The sequence below is a fragment of the Wyeomyia smithii genome, chromosome 3, assembly GCF_029784165.1.
Source record: "Wyeomyia smithii strain HCP4-BCI-WySm-NY-G18 chromosome 3, ASM2978416v1, whole genome shotgun sequence".
Taxonomy (NCBI): Eukaryota; Metazoa; Arthropoda; class Insecta; order Diptera; family Culicidae; genus Wyeomyia; species Wyeomyia smithii.
This window is the reverse complement of record NC_073696.1, coordinates 124,858,275-124,873,365: the sequence shown is the minus strand read 5'-3', so window position 1 is coordinate 124,873,365 and position 15,091 is coordinate 124,858,275. Positions and strand designations below refer to the sequence as shown.

General features: G+C 43.0%; 1 protein-coding gene across 1 annotated transcript; it reads right to left on the bottom strand.

The window, feature by feature from the left end:
* Positions 1-1,421: 1,421 nt before the first annotated feature.
* On the bottom strand, positions 1,422-14,292 carry LOC129731470 (transcription factor ATOH1). Its single transcript, XM_055691484.1, has 2 exons — positions 13,599-14,292; positions 1,422-3,312 (listed from the first exon to the last, which is right to left on the bottom strand). The coding sequence occupies exons 1-2, from the start codon at positions 13,663-13,665 to the stop codon at positions 2,303-2,305; spliced, it is 1,077 nt and encodes a 358-aa protein (XP_055547459.1). The 5' UTR covers positions 13,666-14,292; the 3' UTR covers positions 1,422-2,302.
* Positions 14,293-15,091: the final 799 nt, after the last annotated feature.

The window sequence follows — 15,091 nt, the reverse complement described above, 5'->3', positions numbered from 1 at the left end:
GTGAATGCTGCACAAATGCGTCAAAAGGCCGCAGAGCAAGGTTACAGGTTCCGCTTTGTCAAGCGGATGGCCGTAGGGTTAAATCTTGGTATAATCAGGGCATTCGATGTCAAAAAGGACTTAAGCGTGGGTTTATTCTCAGGCTATCCCACCACTTACCCTATCTTTACGCTAAAATCTATAACGCATTTGCGTGACTTCCTCTTATTAATAAAACTGGCCAGAAGGACGCACGACGAACCTCCCCATGGAATTATAATTGGTGATATTTGGCAGGAGGAAAGAGGCTCAGTAGAGTAAAACAGTAAGCGTGTAAAAGGAAGGGTAAAATCACATTACACACAAGCACTGATAAAATAATAATGAGCATGCCACTTCTCAATAGCGATATTGCTAATAATAGAAGGGCGGGATACAGCAGACACCCGGGCATATCTCACAATAGATCAACTATTCTGGCCGCAATGAGGGAGCCCATACAGGAAAAAAAGCATTAAAGTTCACAGGAATGTTTTGACATAAGCTATAATCTTTCATTTTGTCCGATTTGAGCTCTAGGACAAAACCAGTGTTGGCCAGTGTAACATTCCTTGACGTTACATCACTGGTTGCTTTAATCTTGTTCTTCCTTACACCTTGAGCACTCCTCGTCCTCTTATAGATTTCGGAGATTTGATTAAGGACTTTTCCGAAGAACTTCCTCTACTTTAATGTACGCTTTAAAAACACATACTACACACCATTTACTTACCTTTGAATTATCTTCAAGCGGCTGCCCCGAATATATCTGCCCCAGGCCCCTACGACCCGGAGTTTCACGGAGGGCGCGTAGCAGTAGAGTGCGAAGTAGTACAGGAAGACAACACGCTGCCCAGGAAGATTACTGTCGAACATCTGAGAAAGATCGAGGAATTGGATTCAACAGGACATATTGCAATCAGAACCAGAGATGCCAGATGTTTTTGAAAAATGTCTGCAACTGCTCGAAAAACCGGAAAAATGTGCTCGAAATCTGAAAAAAATGTATTCGTGATCCGAAAAAATTTCGCTCGCGCAAGCAAAAGTCTGTAAAAATCTGCACACATTTTAAGAAAATCTGCGCAAATATAAGGAGTTTCTAACAAAAATCTGCAGAAACCGTGGAAAACTGCAAATATCTGCCAATCAATAAATATCTGCACACGGACTTCAAAAATCTGCGTTTTGCAAACAAATCTGCACATTTGGTATCCCTGATCAGGACTTCTCTCAAGTACCTAAACGACATACAGTTTTGAAAATTGGAAGCGACCTACGACCGTTAAGACATTCACTTACTGTACCAAATCGAGCCACAATGGCTCTCAGTTGTACTGCTGATATGGAAAAAAAAACCTTGACCAGGAATGTGATATATTAGTCTGCAATCCAACACACCAGTATTAAATTGACTCGAAAATAGTTTTCGCTTTTATTTTATCCATCATTTCACATTGCATCATTTGAAGTAAAATTTTGGATACTGTATTCATAATAAAAATTGATTACAAAACAATCACAAATTTGATTTGCTTATAAATATTCCGTACATGCATAATTACAATTGTTTAAATACTAACTATTGACGACCAGTTAATTGTTTGCTGAAAAAACAGTTTCCTCAATTCTCTTTTCGTGACTTCGAGGGTAAAACCCTGCTCTACGCATGTGACCACTTTCACTAGTGCAAATCGTATTTCTTTTTATCCTGAATAGCTACTCGCTAAAAGCTATACTGATTGACGTATGGAGGGAAAAAATGCTCATCCTTGTTTTGTGTCAACTGGTTTAACCCTGCCATTCTGAGAGATTATTTAAATACAGATGTTGACTGTTGCTTATGCATATGGCACCTAATGTTGTGCTTGGAATCTACTTGAAAAATCACAATGACCATTGTTTCAATATTTTCATTCTTATTTTTGGCGTTTTCTTATTGTCTCGATGTACTGTTTAGGTTAGTAGAAAGTTCTTATGGCATCGAATCAGACCTGCACGTTTCCTGCTCATCTAGTTTGTACTCTCACATGTTTCTTAGTCTAAAATCTAGCACTTACAAAATTCTATTTAATTTCATGAAATCCACTCATTTTTTTCCAAATGAAAAGAAAATAAATAGAAAACTGACAGTAGTAAATTGGCATCAACGACAACATAAAACCAAGTAAACTATATTTTGTTTTGGTCGGAAGCGGTTCAAATTCCATTTGACACTTGCTGCACGATTGCTAAGCGTTTTAATTATTGACGCATGATTGACACGTCAGTCAGCACCGGACAAATTTCATTCGTCTTTCTTCTTCTTGATCTTACCTTCCGTCTGAATAGTTTTGGTCACCATCTCGACACATTCATCGACAGAAGGGGCAGATCCATCGGCACTGTAGTCTTCACCGGCCATCCGACTGAGCGTCAGAATGTAGGAACATGCGATTCGTAGAATTGATAACTTTGACAACTTTTGCGAGTTGGAATAGGCGGGAACAGCATGTCGAAGCTTTTCATAGGCTGCGGAGATCGTATGCACACGGGTCCGTTCGCGAGCGTTAGCTTCGATTCGCCGCTCCCGAGTCATGTTCTTATAGTTGCGAGGATGCACTGGTTTTCCCAGTGTTGTGTCCGAACATTCACCAGATCGGACTGGTGGTGGTGGGATAAAAACTGATCGATCACTTTGATGCAGCAGGCTTAGATTTCGTCGGAGATCGTCCTGATTTTGAAGAGATCGTTTCGAGGAATCTGCTTTCTTGGAGACCAATGCAAGAGGCTGCTGCTGGTAGGAAGTAGAGGGTGATTTGGATGACGGAGGATAATGAGAAGATTTTGGCTGCTGCAGCTGATTCAGTGGTTTGATGCTGATAGCACGATGAAGCGTCGTAACTCCCGGATGTCTGACCAGCAGATCGGCCGGGTTGGGATAATGTGCAGGTAAAGGTTGACCACCAGGAATTTCTTCGTTTGGAGCCCATGGTCGAAACGGATTGTTGCCGACTTGATGGTCCAAGCTTTCTTTGTCGCCTTCTCTCAACTGCTCACCATAGCGAATTCGCTTTTTTATCGGACCTAGCAGTTCCGAGTCCGAAATAACTCTCAATGGTTCTGAACTTTTTCGTTTATTTTTAGTTGTTATTGGCTGCGGTAATTTGACTTCCACGGAATCAACGGAACTATTCTCCGGTGTTACTAATCCATCCCGCGAGCTCTGGTCAAGACTTTTTAGATCATCCTCGTGTTCAGAACTGCCTGAGTTGAAACCGGAATCGCGCTCCAGCGAGGCAGCGGACATTGCGGCTCCTATAATAGATCAGAGAACAAGAAAAAGAAAAAGTCAGATCATTTATTATGTTACAAGGTCGAACAGACAGACGACCGAATCCAGATGGGCCCCATAAAAAACAAGCAACAAAGTGAAGAAAGCAGGAAACCAACCGACAGGTGTTGCCAGATGTGAAAACCACCAGAGAATCGCCGAATGGCAGGCAAGGGAAGTTAAATTGTAATTGCGTATCGCTGGTCGCGATACACAACAGAATTAAGAAGTTGCAAAGGGGAAGTGCACCCGTACAACATGCCTAGTAGCAGCAATCTAGCTGACTGATGGTACCGACCGACTGGTTGCGACGGGGTATAATTTACGAGTTTAACGAGTGTCGGTGAGTGTGAATATTTTCATGGAAGAGCGCTTCTGCTCGATCGGTAAGCCGGATATTACGATTTAATGGTATTTACATATTTGCGCCATTACACTTGCACCCGATTTAGAACCTTACTCTCCGATCAAGAGAACCATCTGCATGGGAAAACCACCTACGAGTTAGGATTGTCATATTTTAAGCATTAAGATGAGTTTGTATTTTTGCAGGGGAAAAAAGTCTGCCGTGTGGACGCGATTGGCTGTCAAAAAATAGCATGACTCGAATCGATTTTGCGGGAACCTTTTCTGAGGCGGTGTGAAAGCTAATTTATGCAAATTGTAGCCGGTTCTGGGGAGTGTTATTTTCGACCGGGCTGGACGGTTTCTTTGTCTCATTGAACGCAACGATGACGACGAGCGGCGTCTGGATTTTTACATTCCACGGAATGCAGTCACATAAAAACGATGGGAGCGCCACCTACTCACAAAAGTTGACGAACTCGCGTTCGGAGATGTCAATTTGAACCTGATGACCGTCAGTTTTAATTTAGAACATGTGTAATCAATTAATGAACTTCATGTCAACCAACGGAGGGAAGGCTATCGTACAATAAACGCACGTTATGTCACCGGAGACAGTGTGCAGAGGACTATTAATAGCGAGCAACTCTGACGACTTTACTCTGCCGTTTTACAGAATACACCACGTTCGGCTGGTTTTCTTTCCGTGCAGTGCCGCCATAACTAAATTAGAGCCAACCGTGGGATACACAGCTGCACATGTGCATCTCCCGCAACTGTTGTGCTGCAATCAGTTTAAACACATCGATGCAATAAATTAACTTGTAAATGTTAATTGTTGCATAAAGTCAGTGGCACTACGCGGTTAGAGATCTGAGCGGCTCATTCGCTGCTTGGATGTTGCTGTTCATTGATGACGAACGTCTGGTAAAGTTTAGTACCTAGTTACCGTTATCGTTTTTTAAACCTGATAAATAATTCTTTATACAAGCAAGCGGTTATGTTTATCAGAAGAGTTCATTACACTTCTAGGTGAACTGAGTTACGTTTCCCGAATTCCGAATGGACGTACGAAGCAATATATGGTGCAACTCATAAAGATCGGCATATGATTCGGACTACCGCTTCATAGACAAATCTTCCACAGCAGCCATTGTCACACCGAGGGTTCGCGCAACTTCTGCACTGTTTTATGTGTTTTGGTTTCTCCTGCATCTTCTTCGCTACGTTCCTCGTAGTGTGTTATTGTTCTTCATTATACGCCAAATGACGGCGCCAGATTGTGCTGAACCCGTCTCGCCGGGCTCTGGCACTAACACGTACAAAAAGACCCCAACCAGCAAAGCGACAGAACCGCATGGACGAAGGAAATGTGACAATGTCCTTCCCCTTGCCCACAAACCTTAAAGCAGAGTCTGTTTTAAATTGTCAAAGCTGCCGCGAGAAATGGTTGAAGGAGAGACCTTCTTTTATTGTTATTATTCGCACAGTCTCGTATTTCGGTACATTTGAAAGTTTAAAAAGGCATAAATAATCCAGCAAGCAAACGAGCGTCTGGTTGCATCGTGTTTCACGCTGCTGCGATGATCTGCCCAGAATGCTTCCTCCCGAGCCCCGGCCCACGCCTCCTTACAATCCAGACGGGCACGGCTGGGATATGTACACATTTTTGCATGTATTAAAGAAAATCATTTCAATTTTGCGCACATGTTTCCACACACCAGAATCTTGCAGTATGTTCTGTCACCCCTCGGCGTACAGCAAGGGCGAGAAAAGGCACACATTTCCAGCTCACCGTAACTAAAACGCAGCATAATTTAACGACCAACAACATCTCCAGCATCGTCTCTGATTCAATCAACCCACGACTGCTGCACCCACACTGTGAGTCTATTGGTCGACCAGTTCAAGCCGCACGGTAGGCAACGGGTCGGTAGGCTAGGCTAGTTAATCAACCCTCGCATATAGTTTGTTTACATTCAGCCAGCGCCAGTTGTCGCGCTGATTATTGTAACTTTTTTCCACCATCAACAGCAGCAGCTGCTCCACAGCAGTGTTGGGGTTTAACGCGAAAGCGATACGTAATGCGGTGTGTTGATTCTCATTAGTGCGGTTCTGCTTTTTATTGGCATTCACCACCAGATGGTTTACACTCGTTCTAGGAATGGTCAAGTGGGCGGCTCCGTAAATGGTTGATTAGCCACATGGGGAACGTGACAACTTTAGGGAGGTTATTTGGTATCGAATTCAAAACGGAAGCTGAGTGAGAAAATGTTTATTGAGGTGTTTTATTAGTGAGACTAAATCGCGATAGATGTGCTGTGAAAGACGTTAGGTTATTGATGACTTGACAAAATCAGTTTCTTTACAATACTCTTGCGTTGTTTAACGGACGCACACGCAGAGATGCCAGACTTTTTTTTTGGCAAGTCTGTATAATCCATAAAAATGTCTGTATAAGTCTGTATACCGCTGCGAAAAAAAGTTACCGATACATTGATACCTAATTATTTGTCGACCTGTCAGATTGTTTTGTTTTATTGCTTGTTTTGATTGTTCTTTTTCGAGTCTATCATAGTTGGTCGATTAATCGATAACTAATTTATCTTTTAAATCTAAGTAACACATAGAAGTAAGAGTCTTTCCCGTGATAAAAATCGTATCGTACTGATACATGATGGCAGAAGTCTCGCGGTTATAAAAATAGTACCTTCAAGGTTTGGGACATTTTAAGCAATTCTTCAACGTTGGATATTGCTCCGAATAGAACAAACGGTCTTTTCACCAATATAACCTGCATGGCAATCGATCGAGACAATCAGCTGTTTGTTACTGGGGGCGAAACAGGCTGATTAGTGCCCACGGGGCCGATAAAAACCCCGATAGCCTGACTCGATTCCCGTTGTCATGATTTCACTCTCAAAAACGCAAGATTAATATGTTCAGCAAAGTGTTCAGTTCCTAGTTCACTTTTTCCAGCAACGGCTACAGTGACTTTTGGTTTTTGTGTTCGTTTTTTTGTGTATACTGGTAAAACCATTATGTAGAATATCAGATATCTGTGTAATATCTGTATTATACTAAATGTCTGTATAAAATCTGTAGGCTTATGCGTGTCTGTATCGCAACACAGAAAGTCTGTATAATACAGATTTGTCTGTATATCTGGCATCTCTGCGCACACGATTGATGATCACTACAGGAGAAAAAAAATGTACAACGCAAACATGCTAATCCCTGTCAAATGTTAATTAACGTAAGCACGATGCACCAAAGTGGTAACGCACCACCACCCGGTAAGTCGCCTGATAGAACCACCGCAATGACAATGACTGAGTTGTATTATTATTTTACCAGTGCCGTTTTGTTCAAGTTATGGCCGACTCGAGTGCATTCAGCGAATTATGAATACAATTTGCATAAATCAGATGTCAAGTTCGACATCGGGCCCATTCTACATGGATGACAAGTAACAGCAGCCGCTTCTAGACAGCGCCGCTACTTCCTCCTAATCGATAACGCACACGATAACGCAGTGACATTGCGCGACATTTGTTACGTGACACGCCATGTGTCAGTGCACAGCTGGATGGGCTGAGCAATTATTGTCTTGCGTTGCATCATGTACAACCTAATCACTGCAAGATCGTGCCATGAAATGGGGGTACAGAGAAGCAGCCGTATGCGACACTAATGTATTCGCAGTTTATTTAATTTACTTCCAATAATGCAAATTACTACACGGGAAATCGTGCGTCGGACGGCTGGGCAATGATCCGCGGTATGCGATCATCAGCGACGAGTGGCATTGGCTCGTCAAAAATCTCATTAGGAAGGCGCGTAACTTTGGCGCCATCTTAGCGCTAACGAAGGGCTCCATTGTTTGTTGACTTCGGATCAAAGCGTACAGAGAAAAAGCTGATGCACCGAATGCGAAACTATTCGCGTGAAATGCAAACAAACAAAATCCTCGCCTTTTGGTTGTGAATCAAAAGGAAAAGGGGAAATTTGTGGAAAGGAAAACAACTACAATTTGTTTGGAATTGTGGATTATTTGTGTTTACTGGAAGCGACTTCCTGCTGTACGAGAAACGAGTTGGGAAGCTAATACTCGCCATGATTCGCCTGAGAGAGAGACCGGTAGTTGGAGAAAGGGGAAGTGGACATGCCAACAAGAAAGTAAGTCGAAGATGCTAAACGAGAGGAGAACACAGCTTGCCGGGTATGCGGAATGGATTAATATAATATGTGTGTAGGTTTGGCGCCATCTGTCCGATTATTTTCAATATATAACGATTGGAGGGTCCGGCGCACAAGCCGCCTTCCTCTTCGGCTAACTCAAACACGCATTACAAACGATTGCTTTCGCCATTCTCCGATCCTTCCTGTCGTCGTTGCTGATGCTGCTAATGCGCTCTCCATCTGTTGGTCCTCGGTTCAGCCATATCATGCACGACCAGAGATTTTCCGCTATATGAAAAGGTTTATCTTGCATCTTTTTTTTCGTTCTACTGCACCCTCTCATAGCGCTTGTTCTCTTCGCCGTACCCTTCCGCGTCACCTTCAAATGATAGTGTGGTGTGTCTGATTTCCTCGCAGCCCGCCGTCGATTTTTGCCTACTTACTCGACGAACCGTGGAGCCTCCTTTTACATTTTCGAAGGTCTCGAAAATCACAAAATGTGAGAAAAGGCTTAGTTTCGATACACAGCAGAAATGCCAAGAAACCTATTGATTCACCTACTGGGTTGGAATTTAGTGTGTTTTAATTGTATTGCTTTAGATCCGATCTGTTCAGTAGATTAGTTAATAATCAGTTGTAATGATGATAATACACAAAACTTTAGATAGTTGATACACACTCATACAAAAACAAAATGTATTCCAAGGTTAAATTTACAGCTATTCTTCAAGAGAAAAGTAAAACAAAATACAACCAAGCGGCCGGTCCTCGTCGCGCCCTTAACAGCTTTTTGCTTGCTTGCTTGTTCGTTATCAAAAGACACGTCCGAGCCTAGCAGCCGCCTGGTTCCAAGAAATCTGCTACTTTTTTTTGCTCTGCGCTCTCATTTCGTGCACACCTCAAAACCAGGCGAACACATTTGCGGCGGCGAATCCGAACAAAAGGATGTCGCGCTAAAATTGCAATCGTGTCCACGGCAATCCGACCGAGGGGAGGATAATAAACATAAATACCCGAAAATAGTGGCAACTGGTTCGGTTGATTTATTGTTTGAGGAAGATGGAGCTTGAGCGAAGGGAAGATCCCTGAGTAAATCGTCGCATATATTTCAATTAAAACTTGAACTCGACATTTATCCAATTAGCTTGATTCGTAGAAGAAAAGCTCAATAGTATTGAAAGTTGGCTCAAAACTTTATATAATTATATAGGTGCATACTTTCGGGGTGAAGGTGAGATAATTTTGTCACATGTAAATAACAGTCTAAACCAGCGGTTCTCAACCTTTTTTTGACCGCGTACCCCTTGGCAACACTTTCCAAATCAATTGTACCCTCTGGCTTGGTTTGTTTTCGCAGAGAGGGTGAGAGTAGTGGTAGATCGCGTTATGAAGTCTAGTTCAGGTTTTGAATTGAACTATGGTTTGTTTAATTGCAACAACCATGTTTTAAGAGCAAGATTGAAAAACAAATTAAATAATATAGCGAAAAATTGCTTCGTCCGCCATTACTGATTTTTATTTCGCGTACCCCCTGAAGGCTGTCGCGTACCCCTAGGGGTACGCGTACCCCAGGTTGAGAACCGCTGGTCTAAACTAAGCGCATTATTCATTGACCTCCGATTGACCAACTGACACCTAAAAGAAATCGTAATTAAGTGTTCGAAAGATTTGCGAGAAACGAGTTCGTGATTTCTTACAAAAAAGCAACGGCGGATGTGCCGTCGTAGGATTGTGTAAGAGGAAAGCAGATGTGCAGCTCGGTATATGTCTCAGCCAAGGAGGAGAATGTGTAAATCGCATGTACGATAGACCTCGTTTGCGGTAGTCGTTATTTGCGAGAGAGTGAAACAGAATTGGCGAAGAAAATAGCTCATCGTTGGCGGTTTCTGTGTCCTAGAAGAGCCATCATCACTGTCGCATCGCGTATGAATTGCTATTTTTTGTCGCTTGTTTACATTCTACTAATCGCGAGTTGGTTAACTGGAGTCACACGTGGGAGGAACATTCACGTATGAGCAGAACGATAACAATTACACAATTGTTTAGCAGACACCACACGCCAATCGTGTCTTGAAAACTCACAAATGTAAATAAATAGAAAATAGTTTGCATATTAAGCTTCCCGTGAAAAAATCTAATGAAGCAGTTTTCGAATTGAAACGTTTAACATTCAATTTTAAATCTGCAGTTACTAATGCAATTTTCAATGAAAATATTTACTAGAGCAGTAGTTCTGCCGTAGAGTATCAAAATTTTGCATACAGTCACTCTGACGTCCACGCGAAATCCAAAGCGATAAGAGCGGCAGGCCTACACTAGAGCCGCTATATTTGTTCATCTGGCAATGTTTACCATTTTCATAGTGTTTAGTCTTCCGACGAGTGACAGTTGCAATGTTTTGCACAGAAAACTGTTTATCTATATTGTTTCCACTTAGACGTATCTGATAACCATAGAGAAATATGCGAAAGCACACCAGCCGGACGACCGACGGGAAGGGGAATCCCGTCAGAATCTCCACATCTGGCTGAGCTTCACTTGCACGCTACTTATGGTTGGAACTACGGACAGTCAAGCTGAGGAACTGATGGACGGAAGATCGTTGTCAAACAAAACGTCACCGTTGACGAAGACGAAGTCGTCAGTCGTGATCCCAGCAGCTGGTGTGCTTTAGCACTGCGAGAGATGATTAATTTCCATCTAATCTTTCCCGAAACCGCGTCACGCTGGCGTCGGCCGAATAAATCAAACTTTTATCCAAATCTTTCCACACCGTAGTCGCCATGGTCCAAACGGGTGGCGGCGTTCAACATGTGATCGGAGGCGACCAGTTTTCGTCTCCGCTCCCATCAATGTTTCCTCGCGCTTAGCCGGTTCTTACTCGGTGACCATGTGGTATGCTAATACGATTTGTCATCGCGATTGCGTACCATCAAACCGAAGGGGCACTTCTCGCGAACGCTAAGGAGAAAGAGCTGAGTGGGGCCAAATATTTTTGTTTGCTAAAATAACAGCTTAAAATATTTAGAAACGAAGATTTATATCAGCCTTCCATACAACTCAGTCGTCAGCGTCTGTTCATCCCGTCGTACCCGACCCGACCAGACCGGACTTTGTCAGACCAAACTGTGTGTAGGTGGGAAATACCATCGTTCTGACGACGCCAGCAGCGAGTGTGAATTCCCAAGAAGTTCTCCATCCTACCGCCACAAACGAGTCAACTACTCTGCCATCTGGGATGCCGCACCTGCTGCCCCTTTCCTGCACTGACACTTTGACATGCGGTAGCGTGAATCAAGTAGAGATTGTTTATTTGCATCTGACTGAATCGCACCATAGTTCAAGCGGACCGTGACAGATTTGTTTTGATAGCTTCTTACCATTTGGAATAACTATTGAGAAGAAGAAGAGGAATCGTGGTCACCCGAGGAACCTCCCAAAAATTCATAATTTATGTCTTCACAGCGTTGTGCAAGAGATTTCTCTTGTTTTGCCCACCACCGACCGCCGCTGCCGGCCGCGCTTTCCCCCTCCAGGGTATTACCCAAAAAGTTTCATTCCCCTCGCAATTTAACAACGCCATTCAACGGTCGCAGCAAACGAGAGGCAGCAGCATGTGAGTTTTATGTTCGGTCCTGTCTCGTTTCTTCCTGTTTTTATAACGAAATAAAAGAAGACACAGGTGCGTTTTAGTGAGCGATTTATCTTCTCGACGTATAGTTTCGTTTTCGTGCGTTTTTTTATGTCTCTCTCTCTCTTTCTGGTAAGCATCATCTCCTGTTGGACTCGTGAACAACACAAGGCAAGGGTGAAAGGGTAGCGACAAGGCGACGAGAGCTTGGAAAATCGCAAATGGTTGTGTGTCAGTTTGTTGAAATGGATTATTGAAAGTTAGAGCCGTGTGCTTGTGGTTTGGAAGTTTGTCAGCATTTTTTATGTTCACCCATGTTGTACCAGATGGGTAATTTGCTGGTGTGATATCATGGGAATTGCCGGAACATTGCTGCAATATGGTGCAAGGAAATGTGAAATACAATACAAAGTGGAAGTTGTAGTCGCCCGCGGCATGATATATTAGGGAAATTGGCTACAGCATAGCTGAAAGGTTCATGCCAACTTAAAGAGTTGATCATTCATTAGAGAAATTACCTCAAATTACTGCGATGGAGATGCGTTTCTTTGAATGAACGCTAAAGAAGCTCCATAGCTTACATCAAAGAAAATTCGAAAATCAGACCACCGCAACACAGGTCATCAGAACCTCTTCAAAACAAACACTCATCACAGCTCTGGAAGCTGCTCCGTTCAGGGCAGACAAAGTCATAAAGTGCAAACATATCTGGAACCGTGTGCTGCCTTGAAATTTCCTGCTTCGCACGGATAATAAACTTTCACACCATAACGTGAACCTATGCGTGGGGGTCCCACGCGAAGTCCTTGTCTTACAACCGTGTTGCAAACTGAAGCAAGAAAAACAAACGCTTCGTTTTATATTCCAATAAAATTGAGACTATAATTATATGTACCATCTTTCGCGAACCAAACGGATCCGCCCTCTCGCCGAAAGATCCCAGTGCGCCTACTCTCTTTTCCGTTCTGAGAAAAGGTAAAAAAATCCGCCGCATCAAACAGTCTACAGTATGGAACGGTATACACATCTTCCGAGAACCTTTCGGAACTTGATGTGCCGTGTGTGTAGTTCAACTCTAAATCGACGACAGCGAGTTGCAATCCAGCGACGGCGGTATGGAGTATACATCCGGTCGGGATATTTTTAGTTCGTCAAAATTTTAATGACATCGGAATCCGCACGAATCAAGAGTGTTCCCGAAGAGTTTGCAGGCCATAAACTAATACATTCAGACACGTACATTCAGACAGGAGTGATGAAAAGAGGAAAACTAATTTAATGAGTAAACAGCGCGTCCACAGAAAGTCTAACATCTGTCTAAACATGCTCTCACTTGGTCTGATCGCTGGACCTTACAGTGCACAGTCTGGTTGAATATAATTTCCATTTGATTACATTCATAAGAGAGCGTTCGGTTGCGGTCTACGTAAGTCAGTATACCCGAACACAAAAAAGCAACGACGCATCCGTCTGTCTCACGACGGATGATTCGCCACGGAAGCACTGCTAATTAATTTAAAGTATTCTAGGAAACATAAAAACAGTTTCAACGAAAGATGTAGTGACGCTTGACTATATTTGGAGCTCTCTTGTCTCGTGGTAAAAATAAAGAACAGATGGGCTGTCTCAAATAATCCTGAATTGAATACAACTCCAACGTCACACTGCGACGCTCGCCAATATCCTTAAGTAGTCGATCCGGATGATTTATTCGTTCTCCGCATCGGGAGTGAGTGACTTTATCCCGCGTTCGAAAACTAGACTACCGCCAATTAAAGTCACGCTTAGGCGCCACAAATAAACGACATAATTACGGCACACCCGATTTCAATGCAACCGGCTTCTAGATTTAACGGTGGCGCGACAGCCGCACCGCTTTTTATTTTAATCGCCAGACGGAAGAGTCTGGTCAGTCCTACACATCACATTGAGACGCATGCACTTCGCAGATGCGTTGAGATGAAATTTCGGTTGAAAGATCGGAATTACTGGCAGAAGAAAACGACGAACGCCATCGACCTCAACCATTCTCGTTACTGAATGCCGCAATCAACGAAAAACCTTATCGGCTTGTCACCGCTATGTTCAATGTTCAAAATAATGTTTTCTTACCTTTCATAAGAATTGCAGATAACTCCACAGCGCTTAACTTCGGGTACATCTTGGCGATGGCATTCATAGTAATAACTGAAGTTGTTCGCAGCACTTTGTCCAAGCTTGCAACGCCGATCGTTTGTTCCCAATTAAACTTTTTAATCCGTGTTCCAGCCGCGAAATTTCTTGCCCGTTTTTTTTCTAACTAAGACGACAATCTTCACTCTGTAAACATCCTTCGACGCACTTAAAAAACACAGTAACTTGTTGCCCTGGCTCCGGCTTCGCTGTTATCGGAAACGCTCTCGTTTGCACTCTTCACGTGCTGATGTTTCCGAACCGTTTCATGCACATTTGTTTTTATTCACACGCTGAATCAGCGAAATCTATCCAAAACAAACAGCTCTGTCACTTGCTGCCTCATCACATTCAGCGCAGTATCAGACTTCCGAAAATAACTATGTTTTCATCGCTTAGTCGCGCAACACTTCTGTGATTTCTGTTACCACCGCAATTGAACAGAATGTTTTATTTTTCTCCTAAACCACAAAAATGTTTCTCACAAGTCCTGGTTCTGGTGTTGAATTTCTTTTCCAAACTTTTACTATGACTATATTTTCTAAACCATTTCCTTCTTTATCGAACTAAGGACGTCATATCACATCCGTGTTCAGCCATTGACTGACGAGTCGTCTGCGATCGACGGTGGAAGCCAAACCAACTGTCTGGCAGAAATTCTGCTACTCGGTGAGATTTGGTGACGTTAGAAGAGAGAGATAGAAAGAGAAACTATGAAATTGTTAAAAGAGAGAAACGAGTTAGGTGCACTTGTACCCTCCTCGCTCATTTAACTCAGTGCACTTGTTTATTTGTCTGCCGTCTTTGTCTTGCCTTCCTCACATCAGGTGTACGTTAAGCGGCGCCAACTGCGCCTAGTGAGAGATCCTTCATCCGAAACCGGGTGCAGGTCTTTAGGCGGGAATTACTCTCAGAGAATGCTCGGAAAATATGTTCTCTCGATTTTCTGTTGCTCACATCCCATTCGCTCTGGCTGTGTTTTCTGGCAGCGGGAGCTTTTGACCGATAATGCTGCATCGCATTTAGTGCACTTATACCTTACCATGTTGTTTTAGATCGAAGATGACAGTTGAGTCGTTTGAAATGGTTGCGGTTATTCATAAGACCGAACAATAAAAAAAAAGAATAGGGACATTTTTCGTTTATAATTTATAAATTGATCTATTTAAAGTCAATTTAAAAAACCAATATGTGCTAAGCCGAATACGTTTGAAAAGTTTCATTGAAATCAAAAATGGTCGATTATCTAAGATCTGTCTGTCTGTCTGTCTGTCTGTCTGTCTGTCTGTCTGTCTGTCTGTCTGTCTGTCTGTCTGTCTGTCTGTCTGTCTGTCTGTCTGTCTGTCTGTCTGTCTGTCTGTCTGTCTGTCTGTCTGTCTGTCTGTCTGTCTGTCTGTCTGTCTGTCTGTCTGTCTGTCTGTCTGTCTGTCTGT

Excerpts from the sequence above, each read along its gene's own strand:
- LOC129731470 (XM_055691484.1), bottom strand. The coding sequence starts at position 13,665 with ATGAATGCCATCGCCAAGATGTACCCGAAGTTAAGCGCTGTGGAGTTA. Across the intron at positions 3,313-13,598 it reads ATCTGCAATTCTTATGAAAG|GAGCCGCAATGTCCGCTGCC; the intron begins GTAAGAAAACAT and ends GATCTATTATAG.